At 44.1% G+C, this 23,476-nt stretch overlaps 1 protein-coding gene across 7 annotated transcripts in view; it reads left to right on the top strand.

Moving 5' to 3' along the window:
• The first annotated feature begins 12,215 nt into the window (after positions 1-12,215).
• The window catches only part of FMNL1 (formin like 1), a 96,267-nt gene continuing 85,006 nt past the window's right edge, over positions 12,216-23,476 (top strand). For 5 of the 7 annotated variants that reach the window (XM_078377809.1, XM_020797985.3, XM_073004154.2 and 2 more), the window contains exon 1: positions 12,216-13,157. In XM_078377809.1, coding sequence (XP_078233935.1) covers positions 13,002-13,157 — 156 coding nt within the window. In that variant the 5' untranslated portion in view covers positions 12,216-13,001. The remainder of the gene's footprint in view (positions 13,158-23,476) is intronic. The other 2 variants (XM_020797987.3, XM_020797986.3) reach the window with 1 other exon arrangement.

Below are 23,476 nucleotides of genomic sequence, written 5' to 3'. Positions count from 1 at the left end.
ACCCCCCTTTTCTAACCCCCAAATTTGAAAATTTGCATGATTGCACCCCTTTGCTCCTGAAGCCCTTTCATGGCTGCTTCATGATCAAAGGGGTTTGATTCTGCTGCCCTTTCATGGCTGCATTACCCACTTCCTAAGCTCTGCAGGGCTTAGGAAATAGTTAACGCAGCTGTGAAAGGGTGGCACGGTCGCACCCCTTTGATCCTGAAGCCCTTTCATGGTAAGTGTGCGAGTATGCCGTTCCTTCACGGCTGCTTTACCCTGTGGCTTTGCAAAAGGCAGGGAAAGCAGCTGCCTTCTGTGTAAACAACCCTCAATTTTTTCTTTAATTATTTAACTAATAAGTGTTGTTTTATACATGGAAAAATAAAGTATTTAAGATTTTCCCTATGGTCTGGTTCTTGGTAGCTTGGCTTTAACCAAAGTGTGAAGTATCTGATATTAAATGAATCACTCCCAGTTTTCCATGTTAACTAACTGTAAGGTAAGCAGTGGTAATCATATATAATTTCTGCCATATCTGTTTTCCTTTTTAGTAGTCTGTACATGCTGCCAGCCTTGTTACCAATTCCCAACAGTGCGTAAGAACAGTCAAAAATTTAAAACACCAAATACAGTATGTAAATAAAACCCAGGACTGTCTTGTTGAACCTGTGAAGGATACCTTAAAAGTGGAATAGCTCCAAATTGCTGTGGTAAACAAAGTTTTCAGCATATGTAAAAATGTACTGTAACAAGGCTTGCATATATCTTGTATCTGGGACAGAGTTGTGCCAGAGCATGAGCATCACTACAGAGAAGGGTCTTTTGCTTCCTGCCAGGTGAGCATTTCCAAAACGAGGCATGTTTGGATACACCTTGTGTGGTGGTAGGAGTTTTCAGGTATGCTGGTCTTAAATCTTCTGTTATGATCTGATTTGGATTCCTGCATTGAGTAGGGCTTTAGACTTGATAGCCTTTGAGGCCCCTTTCAATTCCATTATTCTATTATTCTAATAGGGCTTTCAAGATAAATGATATATTTAAGGAGTAAAATTTCAAGCCCAAGTCTCCTTGGAGACTAATCTGTCACTTTACCCATTGTGCCACACTGGGTATATCAATAATAATTGCCCATCATAAGTCAGTTCTGACTCAGGGCAACCTGTGCCGGAGTTTTCTAGATACAGTGTACTGATAAGTACCATTCCCTTCTGGGAGTATCCTGAGGCTGTGAAGCTTGTCCAAGGCTGTGCAGGCTAGCTACTCCCTGGGAATCACAATGAGGAATTAAACTCCCAATCTCTGGTTGTGCACCACATACCTAATTCACTGACCTATCTATTTAGGGCTCTAAAGTCAATTCCAAAAATCTTGCACCTGCAACATAGTAAATTGGCAATTAGTGCAGCTCTCTCATCAAAAGATATTCTGCCAGTCAACAGCCTAGACACTTCATTCTCTGCTGCCAAGAAGAATGCCAGAAAGTACAGTGAATCAAAAATTGCCCATCATGCTCTGCTTTTCCTTCTGGCTAGCATATCAAAGCAAATACAGTAATACCTGTTACATCAAAGAAAATCAAAGGATGTCCTTCAGCTGCATAGGCAAGATCAGTTTGCTGTACTGAAAGTTCATCCGGGTTAAATTCTTCAATTCCTTACTCCCATTCATCATTCACTCATTAGATTATGATTCCAAATGAATACTGTGACAGAATTAAAATTGGACAAAGGTGATCCAAATACTGTGTTCAAGTACACTAACTTCTACAAACTGCTGAGTTAAACAACTTTTTTTTGGTGAGGCAAGGTCAGATCAAGGTGCTGTGCAGAGCAAATGAAGCTCATCACATTGACTGAATCTTATTCAGCCATCCCTCTGCCTTCTGAGATATCTGTACTCCATAGATGATGCTTCACACAGATTCATGCATATACGAATGTCCTGTAGTGGTGGTGAGAAATATGCTATTTTTAAAAGATGAAAACATATTTTTGGAAGCTGAATTCTGCACCCCCAATACCATACTGTGAGGGCTTTCTGTGCTTCCCTGAAATCTCAGCTTTATCTAACTCTGTATTTCAAGCATGGAAAACAGTCTTATTACTGTTTTGAAGGAGTGTGCAATTTATAAGGAAGACGTTGCAGGTTAACACACTAGTCATCTTGTTGCAATTTCTGGCACTGTAGTATTTTCATGGGGACAGAATGTTAGCGAGCAACATGTTATTACCAGCAATTATTGTGTTTGCACAGCCATTGGTTGTGCGCTGGTTAGAACAAACCTGTTTGCGGAGGAAAGCAACATAAAAATCTAAATTACCATGGACTCTCCATCTTATTTTATAGTACATTTGTGTGAATATGCAGTAATGAAAGCCAGCAATCATTAAGAATTATTTTTGCTGTGAATTTATTCATTTTACCCATTAGGGTGATTTTTCTCACCAATCTGTTATATGCACACACTGTAGCTGCCACCTTGTCCTGCCCCCAACTTTCCATATAGACTTTCTGGGCATTGCTATTTAATCACACTATGTTTCTCTACACAGCAACTACTGGCAGTGGATACAAAGATAGCTGCAGAAGTCCATTATGTATGGCTCTGTTTGCACTTTTTTTTCTTTGTTGTGAATGCAAAAATTAATGGAGATAATGAAACTTGCACTATAAGCAAAGTTATGGAATACAGTAAAAGCAATAGACCAGGTTTCTGGTCTTGACTTCCTGCTTTAGCCAATACTGTAGCTCTTAATTCTCCCATAATACTATTTATCCTGCTTATGGTTCCATATTATTAAAATCAATTTAGTCCTCACTCCAGTTTGAATCCTGAGAGTTCAGATTTGTGCCCCAAGCAGCACCCACTAAAAGGTGGATATAAATATAACAAAGAAATATATAGATGGTGGCATTCTTATTTTCCAGCTCCGGCAGGTAATGACATTTTGGCTTCCACTGGTGACAAAATGCTGTCCTCATGTTACTGGGTAGGGCTGGGCATTCATAATATACCCATTTTCTTCCATCTCCTTGTCAATTGGAACTAACCCCATGAGCAAAGCATAGGTCTAACTTTTAAAGCCTACCAGACCTGCCATCTTCTGTGTGTTCCCTCCAGTGTTTCATTCTGCATCTGTGATGTTTCTGCAGGTTCCCTCGCACTCACAACACTGCCTTCTGTCAGCAGCGATTCCCATTTCATGGAATACCTTTTCATGCTTGTTACTAGTTTTTAGGTGTCAGATTCGGGAATGGTGTTCACAGGTTCTCTCAGGGTTTTTTGTTTGTTTGTTTGTTTTGTAGTGGCCTTCCAGATACTGTTGGGGCTCCCAAGTCCAATCATAACAGGCCAGCATGGCCAGTGGTCCATGATGATAACTATTGTAGTCACCAAGATATAAAAAGCCACAAGTTCTCCACATACAAAGCTCTGCCGATAGTTTTGATTGCTTGTTTGCTCAACTCTTGCCTGGCCTTTTAACAGCAACCAAATAACAGAAAATAAAGAATTATGTCTGAAGATTTTTCCCTGCAGGTTTAAGCAATCCTTCCATTTGTTGAAGGGTCTTTGATCTAACAGAGGGTCCTCCTGTTAGAGCTGGGGGTTGGACAGTTAGTCACTGTTCCTCTACAAGCCCAATGCAACGCTTTCCACATCATTCTCAAGGAACAGAATTTGGTAGAGGGAAGCACAAAGTACCAGTGTGGCAAGGGGAAGCTGATGAAAATCTCCTGTCTTCCTTTTTGTAGATATGTTCCCTGCATCAAAAGCCCTTTCATGGAAAGAAGGGCACAACCGGATTCAGCTCAGATAACGTGATTAGTTGTCCCACACCAGGAATCCCTGTTTGTAAAATTTATTTTCTGGGATTGCTGCTCCCAGAAACCCACAGCCAGTGGCCATGCTGGCTAGAAAATTCCCAAAGTTATGCTCCAAAAGAAGTAACTTTTCTAAGCGATGGCATGGAAAAGCTTCCACTCTAAAATTCTGCATTGCAAGGCACAAAACATATTTGCAAAAATGCAGTAGTATTGCCTCTGCTGTGCAACAGGATTTGACACTCACTTTCAGATTGTATTCCCACTTCCCAGATTCGTAGGAGCAGTTTCAGCACAAATACGTTACCCCAATGTACTCAGCAGGTTTTTTTTTCAGCATGTGATGTGTTATTAGGCAGAAAAAAAGTCTTCTATGTGTATTTTACCTTACAAGCCAGGACCATCCTTTTGCTTAAAAGGAATTTGGGGCAGTATGGTGGCCTCCAAATGAACATGTTGGGATGCTAGAGTATTTTCCTGACTGCATGGGAGCGATGCTTTGCAACAGCCAGCCAACACTGTAAGTGAACCCAGAAGAATGCATCCAATAGAACCTTTGAAAGAGCTCAGCTTATGCAAACAATCAGTGGATCAAATATGCTACTTATAGAGTTATTATTGAATGAGGGATGGAGAAGCTGGTTTTGCCCTACTAGAGACACCAAGCAAGTAAGCCAATCACTTTTCTGTTTCCCAAGGAAAGGGATATAGAAAATTGCCTTCTGCTAAGCTAGCTCCAGAAAAATATCTACTGCTTAATTGACTATGCAAAAGCCTTTGACTGTGTGGACCACAGCAAACTATGGCAAGTCCTTAAAGAAATGGGAGTGCCTGACCACCTTGTCTGTCTCCTGAGAAATCTATATGTGGGACAGGAAGCAACAGTTAGAACTGGATATGGGACAACTGATTGGTTCAAAATTGGGAAAGGAGTGCGACAAGGCTGTATATTGTCCCCCAGCTTATTTAACTTATATGCAGAATACATCATGCGGAAGGCTGGACTGGAGGAATCCCAAGCCGGAATTAAGATTGCCGGAAGAAATATCAACAACCTCCGATATACAGATGATACCACTCTGATGGCAGAAAGTGAGGAGGAATTAAAGAATCTTGTAATGAGGGTGAAAGAGGAGAGTGCAAAAAACCGCCTGAAACTCAACATAAAAAAAAAAAACTAAGATCATGGCCACTGGTCACATCACCTCCTGGGAAATAGAAGGGGAAGATATGGAGGCAGTGACAGATTTTACTTTCTTGGGCTCCATGATCACTGCAGATGGAGACAGCAGCCACAAAATTAAAAGACACCTGCTTCTTGGGAGGAAAGCGATGACAACCCTTGACAGCATCTTAAAAAGCAGAGACATCACTTTGCCATCAAAAGTCCGAATATTCAAAGCTATGGCTTTTCCTGTCGTGATGTATGGAAGTGAGAGCTGGACCACGAAGAAGGCTGACTGCCGAAGAATTGATGGTTTTGAATTGTGGTGCTGGAGGAGGCTCTTGAGAGTCCCCTGGACTGCAAGAAGAACAAACCTATCAATTCTAAAGGAAATCAACCCTGAGTGGTCCCTGGAAGGACAGATACTGAAGCTGAGGCTCCAATACTTTGGCCATCTCATGAGAAGAGAAGACTCCCTGGAAAAGACCTTGATGTTAGGAAAGTGTGACGGCAAGAGGAGAAGGGGACGACAGAGGATGAGATGGCTGGACAGTGTCACCGAAGCAACCAACATGAAATTGACACAACTCCGGGAGGCAGTGGAAGATAGGAGGGCCTGGCGTGCTCTTGTCCATGAGGTCACGAAGAGTCGGACACGACTAAACGACGACGAAGCTAGGCTATTGGTGGATGTAGCAGAATGGCTACATGGTGGAAATTCTCTAGGATTTCAGACATAAATCTTTCTCAGCCCTACCTGGAGATACTACGAGGGACTGAACCTTCAACCATATCGATATATAGCTATAAAAGACATTGGGGGAAAAATTTACTACTATTCCCAGAATTCACTCAGCTTTAGCTAGAAGACATTGGAAATTGTAGTCCAAAAAAGTAAATTTTCTAAGTTCTGGTGCACTCATACACACAGAGTACATTTCTTTTACCCAGTGACATCATTAACAGTTAACCAGGGACAGAACAAAAGGAAGAGAGGTAAGAAAGAGACAGGTCTAAGAATAATGGACTATTCACAAGAAAACCTCTTACACGAAGCTAGGTGGTTTTGTCCTGTGCTCCATTGTTATTCTGATTGACAGTCTTAACTGGACATTCTCAAGATTCAGCCAATGAGATTCTGCATACAGAGCCTATGTTGTAAAATCTAGTTGCTAGTCTTCCCAGGAAGACTGGTGGTGAACAATGTAATTCGATGTACAGTATTTCAGATTGCCAGGAGCAAGGACTGAAGAGTTACAGCAAAGGCCTTACAGAAAAAGTGGCATTCAGGGTGGCATAGAGCAGCATGGTGAAAGAAGAGAGGGTGGGAGCTCCTGTAGCATGGCAAATAAGATGTGGAACAGGAGATGTAAGGGAGGCTGGTGGCATCCTGAGCCAGAACCCAGTACCGAACACCAGATTTCATCTGATTTTAGATGAAATCTGGTTAATAATACCAAGGATCTGTAGACGGTGCAACAGAAGAATCCTGCCTAAAGTCCTAGAGAGCTGCTGCCAGTCAGAGTTGACCGTACCAGGCTAGATGTCTCAATGGTCTGAGGCATCATCTTATAAAAACTGTGCCTGAGAAGAACAGAAATGTGAAAAACAAATATAACAGATAACTTGAATCTTATTATCAAAGCTTTAACAACATTTACCTTAATGACTGCTTCTACCCTCGGCAGCAAACATTAATCTAAGGCTAATTGTTCAGTCTGGCATATGTAAAGCAGAAAACATACAGAGCCTGATCAAAACAAGTACACCACTATTCTAAGCTTTGCAGCACCAGCATAACAAAATACACTCACTAAGATACTTGTGCCCTTAACCCCTCAAGCCAATATAGTCTAGGCAAGGGGATCCCAAATCTGAGAGCTGAGAGGGGGCAGCTGGCTGACTAAGGTTTCCTGTAGGCAGAACCCCTGAACAAAGCAATGGGCCTAAAAAGCCAGGAAGGCCTGGATTTCACACCAACGCTTTCAGGAACAAATAAGCACACACAGTATTTCCCAGGAAGTCAGCTGATTGTTGTGCAAGGAAATGAAGACGAATGTGTCAGAAAGCAATGACAGACACAAAAACAGTGCTTCCTAAATGTCTGATCCATATGTATTCGAGTATGAACCTTCAAAGATAGAACCTGGGCCTAAAGTAAGATGGAGTCAAAATAACATAGACCACTAGCAGACTTCAAACGTCTCAGGAAATACAAGGCAAGTTTCAATCAACCAGTTATCATGAGTGGAATACCCTGTTTCCCCGAAAATAAGGCCTAACCTGAAAATAAGTCCTGGTAGGATTTTTCAGGATGCTTGTAATATAAGTCCTATCCCAAAAAATAAGCCCTAGTTAAGTGAAACCCCGCCCTCCACCATTGCAGCAACCAGAAGATGACATGAATGTATATAAATAAATGTAGATTGTTGTACCTGAATAAAATAAAACATCCGCTGAAAATAAGCCCTAATGCATTTCTTGGAGCAAAAATTCATATAAGACCCTGTCTTATTTTCGGGGAAACAGGGTAGTTGCTGGAGTTCCACCATATGTCACCAAAAGCAAAGGACTGCCGCTTCTCATGCGTGCAGCTGAAGTCACTTACACTAATTACCAGGGGTTAATCATCTCTGGCCTTGAAGGTGGGAGCTGACTGATAACACAGGTGCCTGTGGTTGGCAACATGCTGCTCTCACAAACAATGGCAGCCTGCCCACAGCTCTTCCAGCTGCAGACCTACAATGAAGGAAGATCTCAATTTCTTCCCCTAGATTATTGGCAGGTCTTGGAAATAACCTGTTACAGATGACAACATACTTGTGATCAGTTTCTCTGTCTAATAATTAAGATACAGTGTAAGTTACATTGCTGCAATACTTAGTGATGAGCCTCTGTGTAACTACTAGGATTTTAACTTTACAAGTAATAACGTCCCGCTTTCTGCAGTATGAATTTTCTGTTACCTTTATAGTTGTATCAGAATGTTCCCAGTAAGCTGAGGAGGAGGCATTGACTCAAATGCCAACTCGTGCTGTTACATTTGAATCATTTCTAGTAATTAAAATGAACTTTTAGGTAATTTTGAGGGAAGGGGGAAAATAGTGAGTTACTTTTTATATCACTGACAATCTTTTGAGGTAAGTGATGTGCAAACCTTTATCAGTTACTTTTTATAAATAACTCACAGATGAGTGATACTAAAATAATTGCTTTTGAGTTCTCCAGCTTGATATTACAATATTTAGGATTAGGGAGGAGTAAAACATTTTTTAAAAAACAGCATGTTTGCCAGATGTTATAGCTGTGGGAAGTGTCGTTACCAAAGTCCTGAAATGAAGAAGACCACAGGCTTGAAGTGTCGACTGTATGCTGTTGTGTGGTTACACCTGAAGGGCCGCAGAAGCAATTGCCTGTCTCCATCTCTACAGAGCAGGGTGGGCAACTATGGTAGGCCTGGGGTCAACTTTCTGCTGCTGAGACCCAAAAAACACATGGACCATGCAGGCTGCCCCCTCTCAAAGCATATACAATGAAAGCTAGAAATTTATCTCCAGTTTTTAAAAAATGGGTGTGGGGTAAGTTTACATGATATGGGAATGGCTTGTGACCTATTTAAAGTGTGAATAACCAATCCTGTAGGAACCCAGAACTTGCAACTTTTTTGGCAGAAATAGGAAAGGGCTGAGCTCTGCAGTTCTAAGATGATGATGATGACGACAAGTGGAGCCCACAAACACCACCTCGGAGGGGACAGATGAGGCCCAGGACTGTATTTTGTCCATAGCCTTAATAGGCACTATGCATGTTTAAAAGGGGCAGTAATAAGACTATTACTGAAAAATCCCTCCCTGGATCCCACTTTACTGAACATGTATTTATCTGTCTCAAATATTTGATTTCTGGGCAAGGTACTTGAGTGTGTGGTGGTTTCTCGACTCCAAGGATTCCTAGAGGAAGCAGATTATCTAGACCAGTGATGGCGAACCTATGCCATGCGTGCCACAGCTGGGACACTGAGCCGTCTCTGTGGGCACACAAGGCATAAGTCACAATAGAGAAATACTTATCTGTCCTCCGATCCTGGATTTTGGCACTCCCCTCTGCTGCTGCAGTGGTCCAGCAGAGGGCTGCAATGGCGACCATTATCGGTTTAGCCCAATGGGAGATTGGAGGACCGGTAAGTATTTCTTTGTTAATACCACCCATGGGGGGAAAAAACACAAGCATTTAACCCTTTCAGTGCAGGAGCAGTTGTTTTTTCTAAACTAAAACCTCAGCATTCAGGTTTTAATTGCAATATTGGCACTCTGAAATAAATAAGTTGATTTTGTGTTGCAGTTTGGGCACTCGGGCTCAAAAAACGTTCACCATCACTGATCTAGACCCATTTCCATCTGTTTCAGACCTGGCTATGGGGATGGAGACTGCTTTGGTTGTCTTGGTGGATGAGCTACACCAGGAACTGGACAGTGGGAGTATGTCTTTGTTAGTTCTGCTGGACCTCTCAGCAGCTTTCACTACTGTTGACCATGGCATTGACTTATGGACCATGTATCTGGGATGGGACTTGGAGGTACTGTTTTACAGTGGCTTCAGTACTTCCTGGAGGGGAGAACTCAAAAGGTGGTGCTGGGGGGACTCCCTAGTCATTGGCCTGTGGAGTTCCCCAGGGTTGTTTCGTCCCCCATGCTTTTAAACATCTTCATGAAACTGCTGGAGAGGTTGTCTCGAGTTTTGGTGTCATCAGTATGTGAGTTACACCCTATGCTCTTTGCCTTTTCCATCCAATTCCAAGGAAGCTGTCTTGATTCTAAACCAGTGCCTGACATCTGTAATGAGCTGGGTAAGGGCGAACAAACTGAAACTCAATCCAGACAAGGCAGAGGTGCTCCTAGTCAATTGGAAGGCAGATGAGGGAATAAGGATACTGTACAACCTGCATGGGATGGGGTTACACTCCCCCTGAAAACTCAGGGTTGCAGCTTGGGTGTACTCCTGGATTCATCCCTGAGCCTGGACGCCCAGGTTTTGCCAGTGGCCAGGAGTGCCTTTGCATAGTTAAAACTGACATGCCTGCTGCAGCTGTTCTTTGAAATGTCTGATTTGGCTACAGTGATGCATAACTTAATGACATCTTGCTTGATTATGACAGTCTACCTGGGGCTACCTTTGAAGATGGTCCAGAGAACCTTCAGCTGGTTCAAAACGCAGCAGCCAGACTCTTCACTAGGTCTAGTTAGAGCATATAACACCCCTGGTACAACAAATGTACTGCCTACCAGTGTGGGCCCAATCAAAGTGCTGGTCATTACCTATACAGCCTGGTTCCAGGCTACCTGAAGGACCACCTCTCTCCATATAAGCCTTCTAGATGCTTGAGATAGTCCAAGGAGGCCCTCCTCTTGGTCCCATTGCCAGCCCAGGTCCAGTGGATGGAGATACGAGAGAGGCCTTCTCTGTCGCTGCTCCCAGGTCATGGGATGCTCTCCCTCCAGCCATCAGTTTGATCCCCCTCCCTTTTATCCTTCCTCTGACAGCAGATGACTCTGCTTTTCAGGAAGGCTTTTAACAATCATGATGACCAAGTCCCTGAATGCCATCTGTTAAGATACTTTTAAAAGTTTTTAATGTTTTTAATCATCCAGTCCTTTTCTCAGGAGAAAGGCAGCCAATAAATAAAGACAAATAAATAAAGCAACTTTCCAGGATAAGGTCGTTTGTTCATTTAAGCAAATGCTTAAGTTCATCTAAGCAAACGCATAATAAAATTCCTTAATCTTTAAAAGTGCCACAAGACTCTTCACTAGTTTTTTTTCTGCAAGCAAGTAGGATGGGGGAAATTTCCAAACTGAGGTTAAAAAAGGGGGGGTGTATGTGACTCAGAAGTATGTTCAAGTGTAGGCACCTTGTGTATGTGACAACGGTAGGCGCAGTTGTTGAAAAAGTGTATATGAACTTGTAAAACAAGCTTCTGACTCACACCCAGCTCTTCTCCCGCCATGGAGTTTCCCCATAGCCTCTCTTATGAGGGGAGCCGTTTGCCTGCCCGCCTCTCCTCCAGAGAGTGAGAGCCCCCCCCTTTTTTTCCCCCTTCGGCCGCTAGAGGGAGGGAGAAGGAGGGTTTTCAGCAGGACTTTCACGAAAGACGCCTGGGCTGCAAGGGCGGCGTGACGCCCCCCTCCCTCCCTCCCTCCCACGGTGCAAGCCGAGTGGGCGACCTGTCGGTGGGTTCTCAAGGACCCTGTAATCGTTGGTAGTTGTGTGTTTTTTTGGGCATCCCATCCGCCCCCTGTGCTCCTGTCCAGAGGGGCAAGCTGGGGAGGGGGATGCTGAGGTGAGGTCATAGGAGATTGCAAAAGGAGCGGTGTGACTGCGGGATCTACCTGGATCCTAAAAGACTGGAATGATGGGATGGCCGGGTGAAGGGATGGAAAGGCATACACCCCCGCCAGCCAGACCGCCTCGTCTAAAGGCGGAGCGCAACCTGCTCTTTAACATTAAAATGTGGCAAGGAAGATTTTTTTTAGGAGCATCCGCCCCCGCCCCGCCCTAAATCCCATACACGTGATCCACTCCCACCCATCCACATTGAAGGATTCGAGCTGGAAATTGCCTTGGCCGGTATTCAAGGCCCGATTTCTTTTCCAGCGCCCCTCAGTTTTATGCCAAGGCTCAGCCCTGAACGCCTTCCTCCCCCCCATACACACAGCCCGAAAGTCCACCTGCCCCAGCCCTGCAGAAACAATAATTCGTAAGGGATGCTGGGCGATCCGAGTAGTGCCCTGCCTTCTCCCTCTGATAAGACGCTGCGATGCCGGAGCCTCAGCCGTAGCTGGGTTCCTAGATGAAAATGCGAATAAATAAACGAGCCGGCAACCACACACACACAGAGAGACACACACACGAAACCCATGGGCTTTGAGACCCAGGAAGCTCTCCGTCTGGCTCAAGCGCCCATTCTCCCCTCTGCTGTTACAGTATTCTTGCTCTTCTACACCTTCATCATCGCCGCCTGCTCGCTCCCCCTCTCGAGCAGGTGACTCTGCTCTTTTCTTCTCCTCGCCTCGCCCTCCAAGGCCATGGGGGCGAGCGCGTGGGGGCACGGGCACGCCAGGGGGACGCCCCCCCGTTTTGCTGTCCCCGCGGCTGCCGTCTTTTCCCCCGCTTTGGCCAGCTCCCTGCCATCCTTGCTCCTGCCAGAGCAGCGTCCTCCCTCTGCGGCTGCCTTCGGGGGCTCCTCGCCCCACTGAGCCAGGGGAGGAGAAAGACCTGGCACGTCCCAGGTTGCAAGCAAGCCCCCACCCCCGATCCGAGCTGCGGTGGACCGAAAAAGTTACAGCTTCTCTCTCTCTCGTTTTAAGGAACGGCACCTGCATTGTGACTTCCTGTTCAGTAAGCGACTGCCGCTCCTTCCTCTTTTTTGGTGGTGGGGTGGAGTGAGTAAAGGAAGGGGGGGGGGAGAGAGACAGTTTTTAGCCCAGCGGTTGACTTCTCTCGCCTTCTCTAGAGCACACACACACACACGTTGCTCGCTAGCCTAAGATTGACAAGAGGATGGAGCCCTCTTCGTTGGACGCGAACTAAGGAGATTCTCCTTCCCCACCTACCCCCTTTCTTGAAATTATCAAGGCGGAAGGCAGAGGCAAGCATCAAGATGATGGTGGTCCCGGAGGAGAAGCGTTGAGGAGTCACCTTGTTGAACGACGACCCCCCCCCACCTCCACCCCGTTCCTTATCCCCATCAATTCAACTCTTTCCGGTCACCTAAGAGCAAAAACCATGGACAACCGACTCGACTGGGTTGTATGCATCTGAGGGGTCGCTTCACACGTGTCGGGAGTTTTCCCTCTGCCTCCCAAATCGTTGGGGGCCAAAGTTCCTTTTCTGGATTTTAAAAGAAGGACTTTGCTCGCTCTGACCTCTTTTTTTGCCTCCTTTCGGAGGAAAAAAAACAAACGCTACCTATTTTAAATTTCTGGGAACCACTTATTTATTTGACTGTGTTTGGGAACATTCTAATCTGAGGATGGGCAATGCAGCTAGCAGTATGGAGATGTCTCCAGCTAAGGAGATTAAAAGCCAGCCGACAGCTTCTTCGCCCCTGCCTCCCAAACATCCTGCACCCCCCAAACAGCCCATGCCCAGCTGTGGAGAACTGGAGGAACGATTCTCTCATGTACTGGTAAGTGTCTTCTGGAGACTCCTTACAAACACTTTGCAAATGGCCTCTCTTTTCCCCAGCCATAATTCTAGGGATTTTTAGCCAGTCCTAGGGATTGTATGTATGCCCTTTGTGTGTACACAGCAAACTAGCTTCACAAGAGGGACTGAAGAAAGATAAAAGGACATTTTTGTCAACCTCCCCGCTCTCAGTATATAAGCATGGTGAAGCAGGGGCTCTTTGGAGCCAGTATGACTGATAGGAAGCAGATAGCAAGTGTGTTGTGAGAATTACCCATGCTAGGTTATTTCTTTGCTGAAAGCAATATCCGGTGCAGCTTAGAAACCCAACATCTAGAATATTAATAGAAATGGTCAAGTAGATGACTTTGGATCTACACCCTGTCTCGAGCCTGGGGTCTTAGCCAAGTTAGAGGTGTGTGAGTATGGAGTGAGGTCAGAGGCAACTCCTGGTTCATTCATCTGGGGGTGGTGTGTGTTCTTGCATAGTCTGCATCTGCCATGGATACGAAACAGTATTTCTCTATGCTTCCTGAAACTGTTCTGATGTACAATATCACAGAGTCCTGGAGTTACAGTTGTTCTTCTGCACAGCTGGTGCTAAATTGATGTTAAGTAGCAGTTAGCAGAGATGTTTCCTAGCCTTGTATTCATAGGTGAGGCTGGATGATGTCTCCCATCATGAATATTTTCCATGTTGATTGAGGATGGTAAGAGTTGTAATACAGGATCATCTTGGGACCAAAGGCAGGAAAAAGCTGCAAGATGTTTCTGTAACAGAATTCCACAAAACAATGCCTTGTCCTCCAAGACCATTGACCTCCACCATGGATCTGCTCTTAAGGCCTTGCTCTCAGTCTGGTGTGTCTGGATTTCAATTCTCAATGGATTTTTAAGCCTAGGAAGAGAAGATCTTGGCCATTCCTTTTGTTATTTACATTGGACAGAACCAGCTTCCTGGGCAGGCCACATTAGATACAAGGCAATCAAGCCCCATGGAAGCCACCAGATGATCCGCAAATTCTTGTCTCCTACCAAGAGAGTCCACTATTTTCTTCAAAATTTAGCCACTGTTATATCTATCTGTGCTGCTGAGGAATTGGCTTCTACACATAGCATCCTACCATGAACTATGCAGCCACATGGTACTAAGGACAAGCAGGGCAGACTGAAACATTTGTAGCTCTGTCCCTACCCCAACAGCTTGAACCTATTAAGCATGGGATGCCCTGTTCTGGGCTTTGAAGGGATCGTGGTGCTTAGCTTGTGAGCTCTTTGACACACTGCAACTTGGACCGTGAAGGCTTTCTAATCTGGGGAGTGGGAGAACGGATGTTTGGGGGGACCTTTTTTCCAGGGGCTGTGAGGTGGATACAAGGTGGTCATGTGAAAAAGAGGGTAGGAGTTCTACACCTTAGGTCGGTGGTCAGAAGAGAGAATTTTATAACTACCACAGCTGAAATTGGTTGTCCAACTGTGACTGTGTTTTTCCCCCCATTCATCGGGGTTGGGAAACAGGCACTCAAAAATTACTTAGTGTTGATGTGTTTCTCATATCATTCTCCCCTACACCCCACTGTGTTGTTCTTACAGACCCCTTGGTGGTACAAGTCTTTCTCCCTCTGATTTCTCCTCCCATTCAGCACATGCTTTAAGGGCAGTTGAAAACAGGGTGGTACTAGATCTTCTGGGATGAGGCAACACCAAGGGCGTGGCTTGTGCATGTGGCTTGAGAGCACAGACACTTTACAAATATTATGAATCTCTTCCTAAATTGGGTTGCCATGAAGACGTCTAATAAGTCACATTTTGCAGGTTACTTTAATTCAGTTGTAATTGAATTTGATTCACATTAAATTAAAAACAGCAGAGCGTTCCGGGAAGCTCTGTTATCGTCTATAATGCCCTTTTACCATCCCTCAGAACTTGTCTGTGCAATAATAGTAATATGGTGGGGCAGTTGAGTTATATCCCTGTATAACACACTGAGAGCTGAAATGAAACAAAGGTTTTGGCCATCTAGTTCTCACTATTTGGAAGTTCTAATTGGAAATTCTAATGAGAACTGAGATCCACAACTCTGCAACTCTGTCTGGTTTGCCTGGGAACAGCCACAGTCCATTAATTCTGAAGCAGCTGCTTTGGCTGTCTCTTCACTTTAAAGGTGCTGCTGCAGTCTGTCTCTGCATTAAGATAACCAAAGGAGACCTTTTTCTCTGTGCTTAGTAGAAAAGAAATGCACTTTGCATTAACAGAAAGAAGGTCCTCCTCTGTGGTGGCAACCCTGCCTTCAGAATGGGCTCCAGTGGGATGCGCAGCAGGTGCCATTGGGATATTCTGTGAGAAGCTTAACTTAAAATGGCTTTATTTGCCCAGGCATTTCCAAATAATGGTAACACTTGATATATGATTAGAATTAAACTGTAAGTTTAAGCTGATTGATGTAGTTTTAAGACTCTTGGTTCGGCTGCTTACCTTTAGTATGTAAGTTGTATTGAGTTTTAATAAGTTTTTTTTTTTTTTTTGCTGCTCTGAAATACCTTTTCAGATGAAGTCATGATATATAATTTAAAAAAAAATAAGCAAATTATAACTAAAAAAGCATGCAGTGTTCCTACAGAAGAAGAAGAAGGCAGGTGACATCTCAAGTATTTGTATAGCATTGTGTCCAGGAATGTGAACCAGAGAAGGTGTTCTATGCTCACTTTGGCCATAAACCAACCGGCTTGCTAAGGACATCACCTCTTAGCTTCATTTCCACCATCCAAATATCTATATGGGAATAATCACACTAGCTTACCTTACTGATTTTTTTTTACTGATTACTGAGTAGCTTACATTGGCAATTATCTTTTTTAAAAAAATAAATCAGCACAGGAAGGTTAGGAAATAAAATGCTGAACAATGAACACAAGCAAGGCTTAGCTGCAGCCAGACCTCAGCCTCAAAACTCATTTTAATGGAGTTCAGCCTGGAATATGTGATGTAATAATAGAGAGTGTGCTCCACTTGGCACTACCAACAGCAGCCAGAACTGATCTACATGTGTAGAAGGGTATAGGGGGAAGTGCTTCTGAGTTCAAGAGTGTGGCCTTCAGTACTTGAAAGCAAAAAAGATCCCACCAGAACTGGTGTAAGGTAATAGTTAGGAGTATGTCATTCCAAAATTAGTTAGACTGTGAAATCCTTTGGTAGCTTTCTCAGAATCACTCTTCTTCAATCTCAGACCTCAATTGAGGTCCATTGTTTGTTATTTATTTTTTGCTTTTTTTTCAGTGAGGTCAAATGGTATACAGCAGTGGTCCCCAACCTTGAGCCTCCAGATGTTCTTCGACTACAATTCCCAGAAGCCTTCACCACCACCTCTGCTGGCCAGGATTACTGGGAGTTGAAGTCCAAGAACATCTGGAGGCCCAAGGTTGGGGACCACTGGTATACAGTACATAGTTCTCCTCCTCCTCCCTACTTCATCCTTACAACTACATTGGGAGGTAGATGAGGCTAAGGAACAATGACTATCCTAATGTCATAGCTTAGTGGAGAGCTGAACATGGATTCCCCAGTCCCAGTCTGACCAATCCACCACACTGGCTCAATTGCAAGAGCCAATGCCTGATAATAAGATCACAATGTGAAGGCATACAGTTAGCAATCCAGCTACATAGATCCTTGTCTGGTCAGTGCAGGGATGGGTGACCCTATATACTCATGTATATTCACTCTAAGCCGCTCAGAGTGGTCTATTTGATCAGATGGGCGGGATACAAATCAAATCAATCAATCAATCAATCAATAATACATTGATTTCCTTGATAGGAAAGTGGCCAGTTACATTATGTCAAAAGCAAGAGAGAAAATGGATTTAACAAAGGAGGCGTTATAAGAGGAGGTATATGTGCATGAAATGTGTGTGCGCCAATTGATATGTAATGATAGACATTTATAAATAATGGCTAGAATCCTATCACAAGCCCCATGACAGCCAGAGTGCCTATCCTATTGTCTTAACTTTCAGTTTTTTGCCACTAAGATTGACACCAATTGTATTATGCTGGTAGGGGCACATAATATGATTCTGGCCAAAGTGTCATTTAAATAGAAATATAAGGTGCCTAACTCCAGTGAGGAACAGTGGGACAGGGTGAGCTGTACACCTTCTGAAGCTGCTGCTAACTGTGGATAGATGGCTTCAAGGGCCCTGCCTGCTCTCCCTTCTTGACCTTCATACCCAACGTGGGCTGAAGTGCCCTTCAAGTAGAGTAATGGAATCTGCCAACTCTTCAAGTAGCACTGTCTTTGCAGAGGGCTTTCATCTGCAAAAAAGAGTACACTGCAAAAAAAGGGCCAACTTTGAAGAAAGGCAGATTGGATGTAATAAAATCATTGTTCATATGACTTTGTCTAAGGAGTGTATAATACTTTTTTTCATATATATGCACACCATCTCATAATGTATACATTTCCGTATACATGAAATGTATACAGAATGAAATGTATTCTGAATGAAAAGCTGTATTCTAAAAGTGGGAGGAGTGCATGCACTTAAGGGACAGCAGGGTTTTTTGGAAGTGTAAATTAGATTGGTTTGCCTTAAGATGCAAACTGAAGCAATCCCTCCTTCATCTGTAAGAAGTAGTAAAATTAAGAGGAAGGAGAGGTTCATCCCCTGTTTCCCCCTGCAGCACATTTCTCATTTTGGGTAACGGGTGGCTGAAATGTTTGTGTCTAGATTGTGCTCTTCATTCTGCTGTCTTGCAGGAAATGATGGGTGGGGATCTCTGTCATCATAATTACCATTCTGTGTGGCAGAAAGTCATGTGGGCCAACAGTCACTATGTGTGTGTAAAAGGAAAATAAAGGTCATCGAAAACATTTCAGTGATTATTTCTTTCTCTCTATATCAATAATGTGCTTTTTCTGAAAAGCGATCTTCTCCTGACACAGTTGTACTGAATAGATGAGTAGAGCATGATGCCTGAGGATGGAAATCTAAATGGACTCCCTATCTCAATAATGTATATATAAACTGCTGGACAGCGCAGTGGATTAGGGAGAGGTTGGGAATTCAATTTCCCGCTGTGTCTCCTTGACAATTGCTGGACTCAATGATCCATAGGGTCCCTTTCAACTCTGCAGTTCTAAGATGATGATGATATCTATATTATACCAATTATTGACAATTTGCAACTTACCAGTGTAGGACTGGGCAACATATAGGCTGCATGGCCAGTGGCTTGCAACCTTCACGAGCCTGCTGCCCAAACTGCTCCCATGCCACAAGATTTTGGGGCTGTGTGGCAGCAAAACCAACCAACCAACCAGATGTTTCTTTAATTACAGTATATGGGGAGTACACGGCTTGTTTTTAAAAAGTATTACGTTCTCAGAAGTGCACCTCTACTTTAAACAAAGTGTATACTCCTTGTAGACTTTTTTTAAAAAAAATTAAAAGTAGATTTGCTGCTGCCATATATTGAAATTTGCTGGTATAGTGGCAGTGGGATGTGTTCCTGGTGATGGAAATGGTCCAATTTGCACCCCTAGCTCAAGAAATTGCCCATTCCACACCTTCCGCCTGAGTTGGATCACCTTATGGCCGCCTGAGTTGGATCACCTTATGGTGAGTAAATTCAGTGGATCACAGGCAACTCATTTGGCAGAGGAGGGCAGTGTTTTAGCTTGCATTTTCCTGGTTTCTTATTCACCTGCTCCCAATATCTTATGTACTGAGATGAATAACAATCAAGTATTTAATGGATAGCTTTAGGTAGAAGTTGGGAGTTTGATTCCCCACTTTGCCTTGGGCTACACACCATTGCACAGTCCCCAGGTAGTCTGAGAGGAAGGGAACAGAAAACTGTTTCTGTGTACTCTGTACCTAGAAAACATTAGAAAAGGGTGCTGTAAGTCAGGATCAGCTTGATGGTACACAGTTATTATTACTGAATGATTAAGAATGAATTGTTTTCTATCTTTAATGGCTTGCTTCTCAAATTTCTTTATGTTTGTGCCCAGGCGATGGGATGCGAAAGCTCTTGATCTTGTTAGATGGAACTCAGGGGATGACTTCCCAGGTGTTGTGGGGAAATCACTTAGCTATTCGCTTGTACCTATTCACTTGTGTATCTCATTCTGCATAATTTGAGGCCTGGACTGCTAACACCCTGGGCAGTGGGTTAACATCATGGTTAAGTTGGCCTGGCTGTGAACAATGAAAGCAAACATAGTAAAAGTTTATCCTCTCCCTACTCAGGTGTGTTGTTGGCATGATCTCTCTCTTGTTTATCATGCCATCTGACAACAGGAAGCCTGAGGAATCCTGTCTCACTATGAAAAGAGAGAGTATGCACTCTCTCATTCCTTGTCCTTAGAATTAGCAGCCATTTTATGTGATGTCAAGGAGTGGAAATCCACCTCATACACTTCATTTCATGTGATTGTTCTAACAATCAGCCTGAAGAAAACACAAGTCATGGGCCAGGGCGTGGACTCACCTCCCTCTATTACCATCTCCACGCAAGAATTGGAGGTTGTTCATGACTTTGTGTACCTTGGCTCAATTATCTCTGACACCCTCTCTCTAGATGTTGAGCTGGATAAATGCATTGGCAAAGCAGCTACCGTGTTCTCTAGACTCACAAAGAGAGTATGGCTCAATAAGAAGCTGACAACATATATCAAGATCCAGGTCTATAGAGCCTGTGTCCTAAGCACACTCCTGTACTGCAGTGAGTCCTGGACTCTTTGTGCACGGCAGGAGAGGAAGCTGAACACGTTCTGTATGCGTTGCCTCCAACACATTTTTTGTATCACCTGGCAGGACAAAGTTCCAAATAGAGTAGTCCTAGAACGAGCTGGAATTTTTAGCATATATACATTACTGAAACAGCGACATCTACGTTGGCTTGGGCATGTTGTGAGAATGGCTGATGGTCAGATTTCAAAAACATCTCCTCTATGGAGAATTAGTGCAGGGAAATCGCCCCAGAGGGAGACCACAGCTGCGATACAAGGATATCTGCAAGCGGGATCTGAAGGCCTTAGGAATGGACCTCAACAGATGGGAAACCCTGACATCTGAGCGTTCAGCCCGGAGGCAGACAGTGCATCATGGCCTCTCCCAATTTGAAGAGACCCTTGTCCAGCAGGCCGAGGCAAAGAGGAAGTCACAAAAGCAGCAAAATCAGGGAGCTGGACAGGGAACAGATTGGATTTGTCTTCAGTGTGGAATGGATTGTCACTCTCGAATCGGCCTCCTCAGCCACACTAGACGCTGTTCCAAGTCCTCCATAAAGAGCATGTTACCATAGTCTTTCGAGACTGAAGGATGCCTACCCTTAATAATCTAACCATTAGTGGACATGCACGTAAAAGCATCATAACATATGAAGCCTTGTCTTGAGAGCTCTGCAAGATGAGGCATAATGTTAGGTTGCTGGCGCAGCACAGATACCAAGAAAGTCTCCAGGCCCTTGTTTCCATTTAATTGGGTGTAAGCTTTTAGCCACAGTATTTACATTTTAGGGGTTCACAGTTGGCAATCTTGGCCAGTATCCTATTCAGCGAGCTTGGAGGAGAAGGGAAATCCCATATGCATTCTTCCCACTCTGGCAGGCTCCCTAGGTTGCAGATCTAATGCATGTGATCCGTTGTGCATTTGGTCACACAACAAGAACCTGACAGAGTGGGGCAAACAGTTATGCAATTGCCGTTCCACTACACATAGTGTTGTATTTTGTTGTTGCCACTGTCTTCCTTATCAGTTACGTTTTGTATTCTGCCCTCCCCTGAGGGTTTTCCCATGTAATTCCCTCACAACTCTGAGAAGTAGATGTGCCTGAAAGGGAAGAGAAGGAGAAAGACTTGCCTCAGGCTACTCAGTGGGCTTCAAGGCTAGGTGGATCTGTGGTGTGCATGTCGCTCAACCAAATCCAGGAATATGTGATATCCTATACTGACTTTTGTGTGTGTGTACTAAGATGCTTCTTACATGTGCTGACTCTTGAGTATAGTGAGAGAACTTATCAATGAATGAATGAATCAGATCATTAAATCTTCAGCAGCCTCCACTCCATATTTGGTGTCATTACTAAATTGTTGTAGCTTCCCTAGGGTAAAAAAAAAGGAAAGCAAAGAAACAAACAAACAAACAAAAACACACAGAGATACCTTTTGTTGAATTACATAGCTGTCTAATTCCTTGCATTTGCAATCCAAGGTTTGTCTGATATCCAATCCACTTGGGGAAATAATGGTGGCAAGAGGAGCGAATTTCACCTAATTTCTTTTTGGCACGTGCATGGGCCAAAAAAGAAAAAGAAGAAGATGACTTTCCTCTTTCTTGGCATAATTTGGTTTCTGGGAATCCCCGTCTGAAGGTCTTACTTGGAATTGTCAGCTTTCTTGCCAACGGGAACTCTGTTCCTCTTTGCAGCCAAAAGCACTTATAGCTTTTTGCAAGAGAGAATTGAGTGTGCAGATTTGGGGAATTTTTGGAAGAAAGGACACCCACTACCTTTGGCAGCTGTCTGCCACTCTACGGCTGTTACAATCTACATGTCTCCTGGTAGTTTGCTTTTCTTCTCAGCCATTTCCTCTGAAAGTGTTGTTACCGAACTTTTTTAATGCTGTGCTATTATTAACAAGGCAGCTAACCGTTGGTGGCGTTGCAAGACCTGACTCTAAAGGCTACTCAGTTTCTTGGAATGTAGCTTTTTTGAGAATTTCCATTTTAATAATAAAACCCATGGTTAGTCCTCTTGCATCTCAAAGAGGCTGAGCAAAATGGTGCTTAGCCTCTACAATGGTATTTTCCTGCCAAGAAAAAAAAAGTACAGAATTTTGAGCCACAAAGGTTTAAATCCGTTAGTTTTTTTAAAAAAGCTAGAATTGAACCTGGTATTTTGGTAGATCTTATCAGTCTGATGAGTCTACTATCATCGTCATTTAGTCGTGTCCGACTCCTCGTGACCCCATGGACCAGAGCACGCCAGGCCCTCCTATCTTCTACTGCCTCCTGTAGTTGTGTCAAATTCGTGTTGGTTGCTTCAATGACAGTGTCCAACCATCTCATCCTCGGTTGTCCCCTTCTCCTCTTGCCCTCACACTTTCCCAACATCAGGGTCTTTCCCAAGGAGTCCTCTTCTCATGAGATGGCCAAAGTATTGGAGCCTCAGTTTCAGGATCTGTCCTTCCAGTGAGCGCTCAGGGTTGAGTCTACTATAATTGGGAGCAAAAGCTAGGTTCAGGCAATTGACTAAATCTGCCCTGATGCGATCTCTACAACATAAATATATTAATCATATCTACATGTATTTGCATATTTTTTATGCTTCTGCTAATCCTTAGTAAAGGCCCAAGAAACTATGGTGCCCAGGAGCCCCAACAGTGGACCTCTGTTCCCAAGCAGACCATTTAATTCAGTAATGGGCAGTGTGTGGTTCACCAAAGGCTGTTGGCCTATAACGCCTATCGGCCTATCCAGATTGGTCAGTGGTGAGAGATCCTGGAAGCTGAGGTCCAAAAACATTGGAAGGATCACATGTTCCCTGCTCAAGATTTAAGGAGATTCATAGGGTTCGGTGCCAGGCATCTCCTTCCATTTTGGTTGCTGTTAATGCAGAATTTGACAGCTTCAATTCCCCACTGTGCCTCCCCGGCACGGCCTGGACTTGATGGTCCATCGGGTCCTTTCCATCTCTGCTTTTCGAAGATAAGATTATTCTAGGGGGCTGTTTGGGGCCCTGGGTTTGTCAATTGCTGAAACATCACTCTCTCTCTCTCTCTCTCTCTCTCTGAACGTCACCACCATTAAAAGCTTCGCCACCATTAAAAGCTTCCTGTGGGGATCTCCCGGCACTGACTGAGGAGTAGCTGGTTTCCAGGATTCCCCAGCAAGTGTTTTCTTTCCTGTGCTGCAATTTTACTCCTCCTCAGCCCACACTGTCCCTCATAATTTCTTCTTGGAGTGAAGTGAAACTGTGACTCAGTCAAGGGCAAAGCCACTGCAAGCCTGGACTGGTGGGGTCGCTTTTGCCTGTCCATCCCGAAATAGCTTCTCCGGTTTTCTTGCTGAGCCAGCATCCAGTTAGCCTCCTCCTCCTCCTCCTCCTCCTCCCATCAGGTAGTCTCCTTTTTCCTTTCGAAAAGCAAGGGAGAAATGATGCAGGTAAGAGAGCAATATCAGCATCTGGACATTACAAGCAGGAAAGATCAAAGCAGTTTGTTCGGCTGTGGAAAGCCTTGAAGCACCACAAATCTCTAATCTTTTTCACTGCAGTCCAGAATTTTGAAAAGTTACTTGCGGAGGGGGCTCTAAGC

This window comes from Pogona vitticeps, chromosome 6 (assembly GCF_051106095.1).
Source record: "Pogona vitticeps strain Pit_001003342236 chromosome 6, PviZW2.1, whole genome shotgun sequence".
Lineage (NCBI taxonomy): Eukaryota > Metazoa > Chordata > Lepidosauria > Squamata > Agamidae > Pogona > Pogona vitticeps.
The sequence above is the reverse complement of the archived record's forward strand: the minus strand, read 5'-3'. Positions and strand labels throughout refer to the sequence as shown.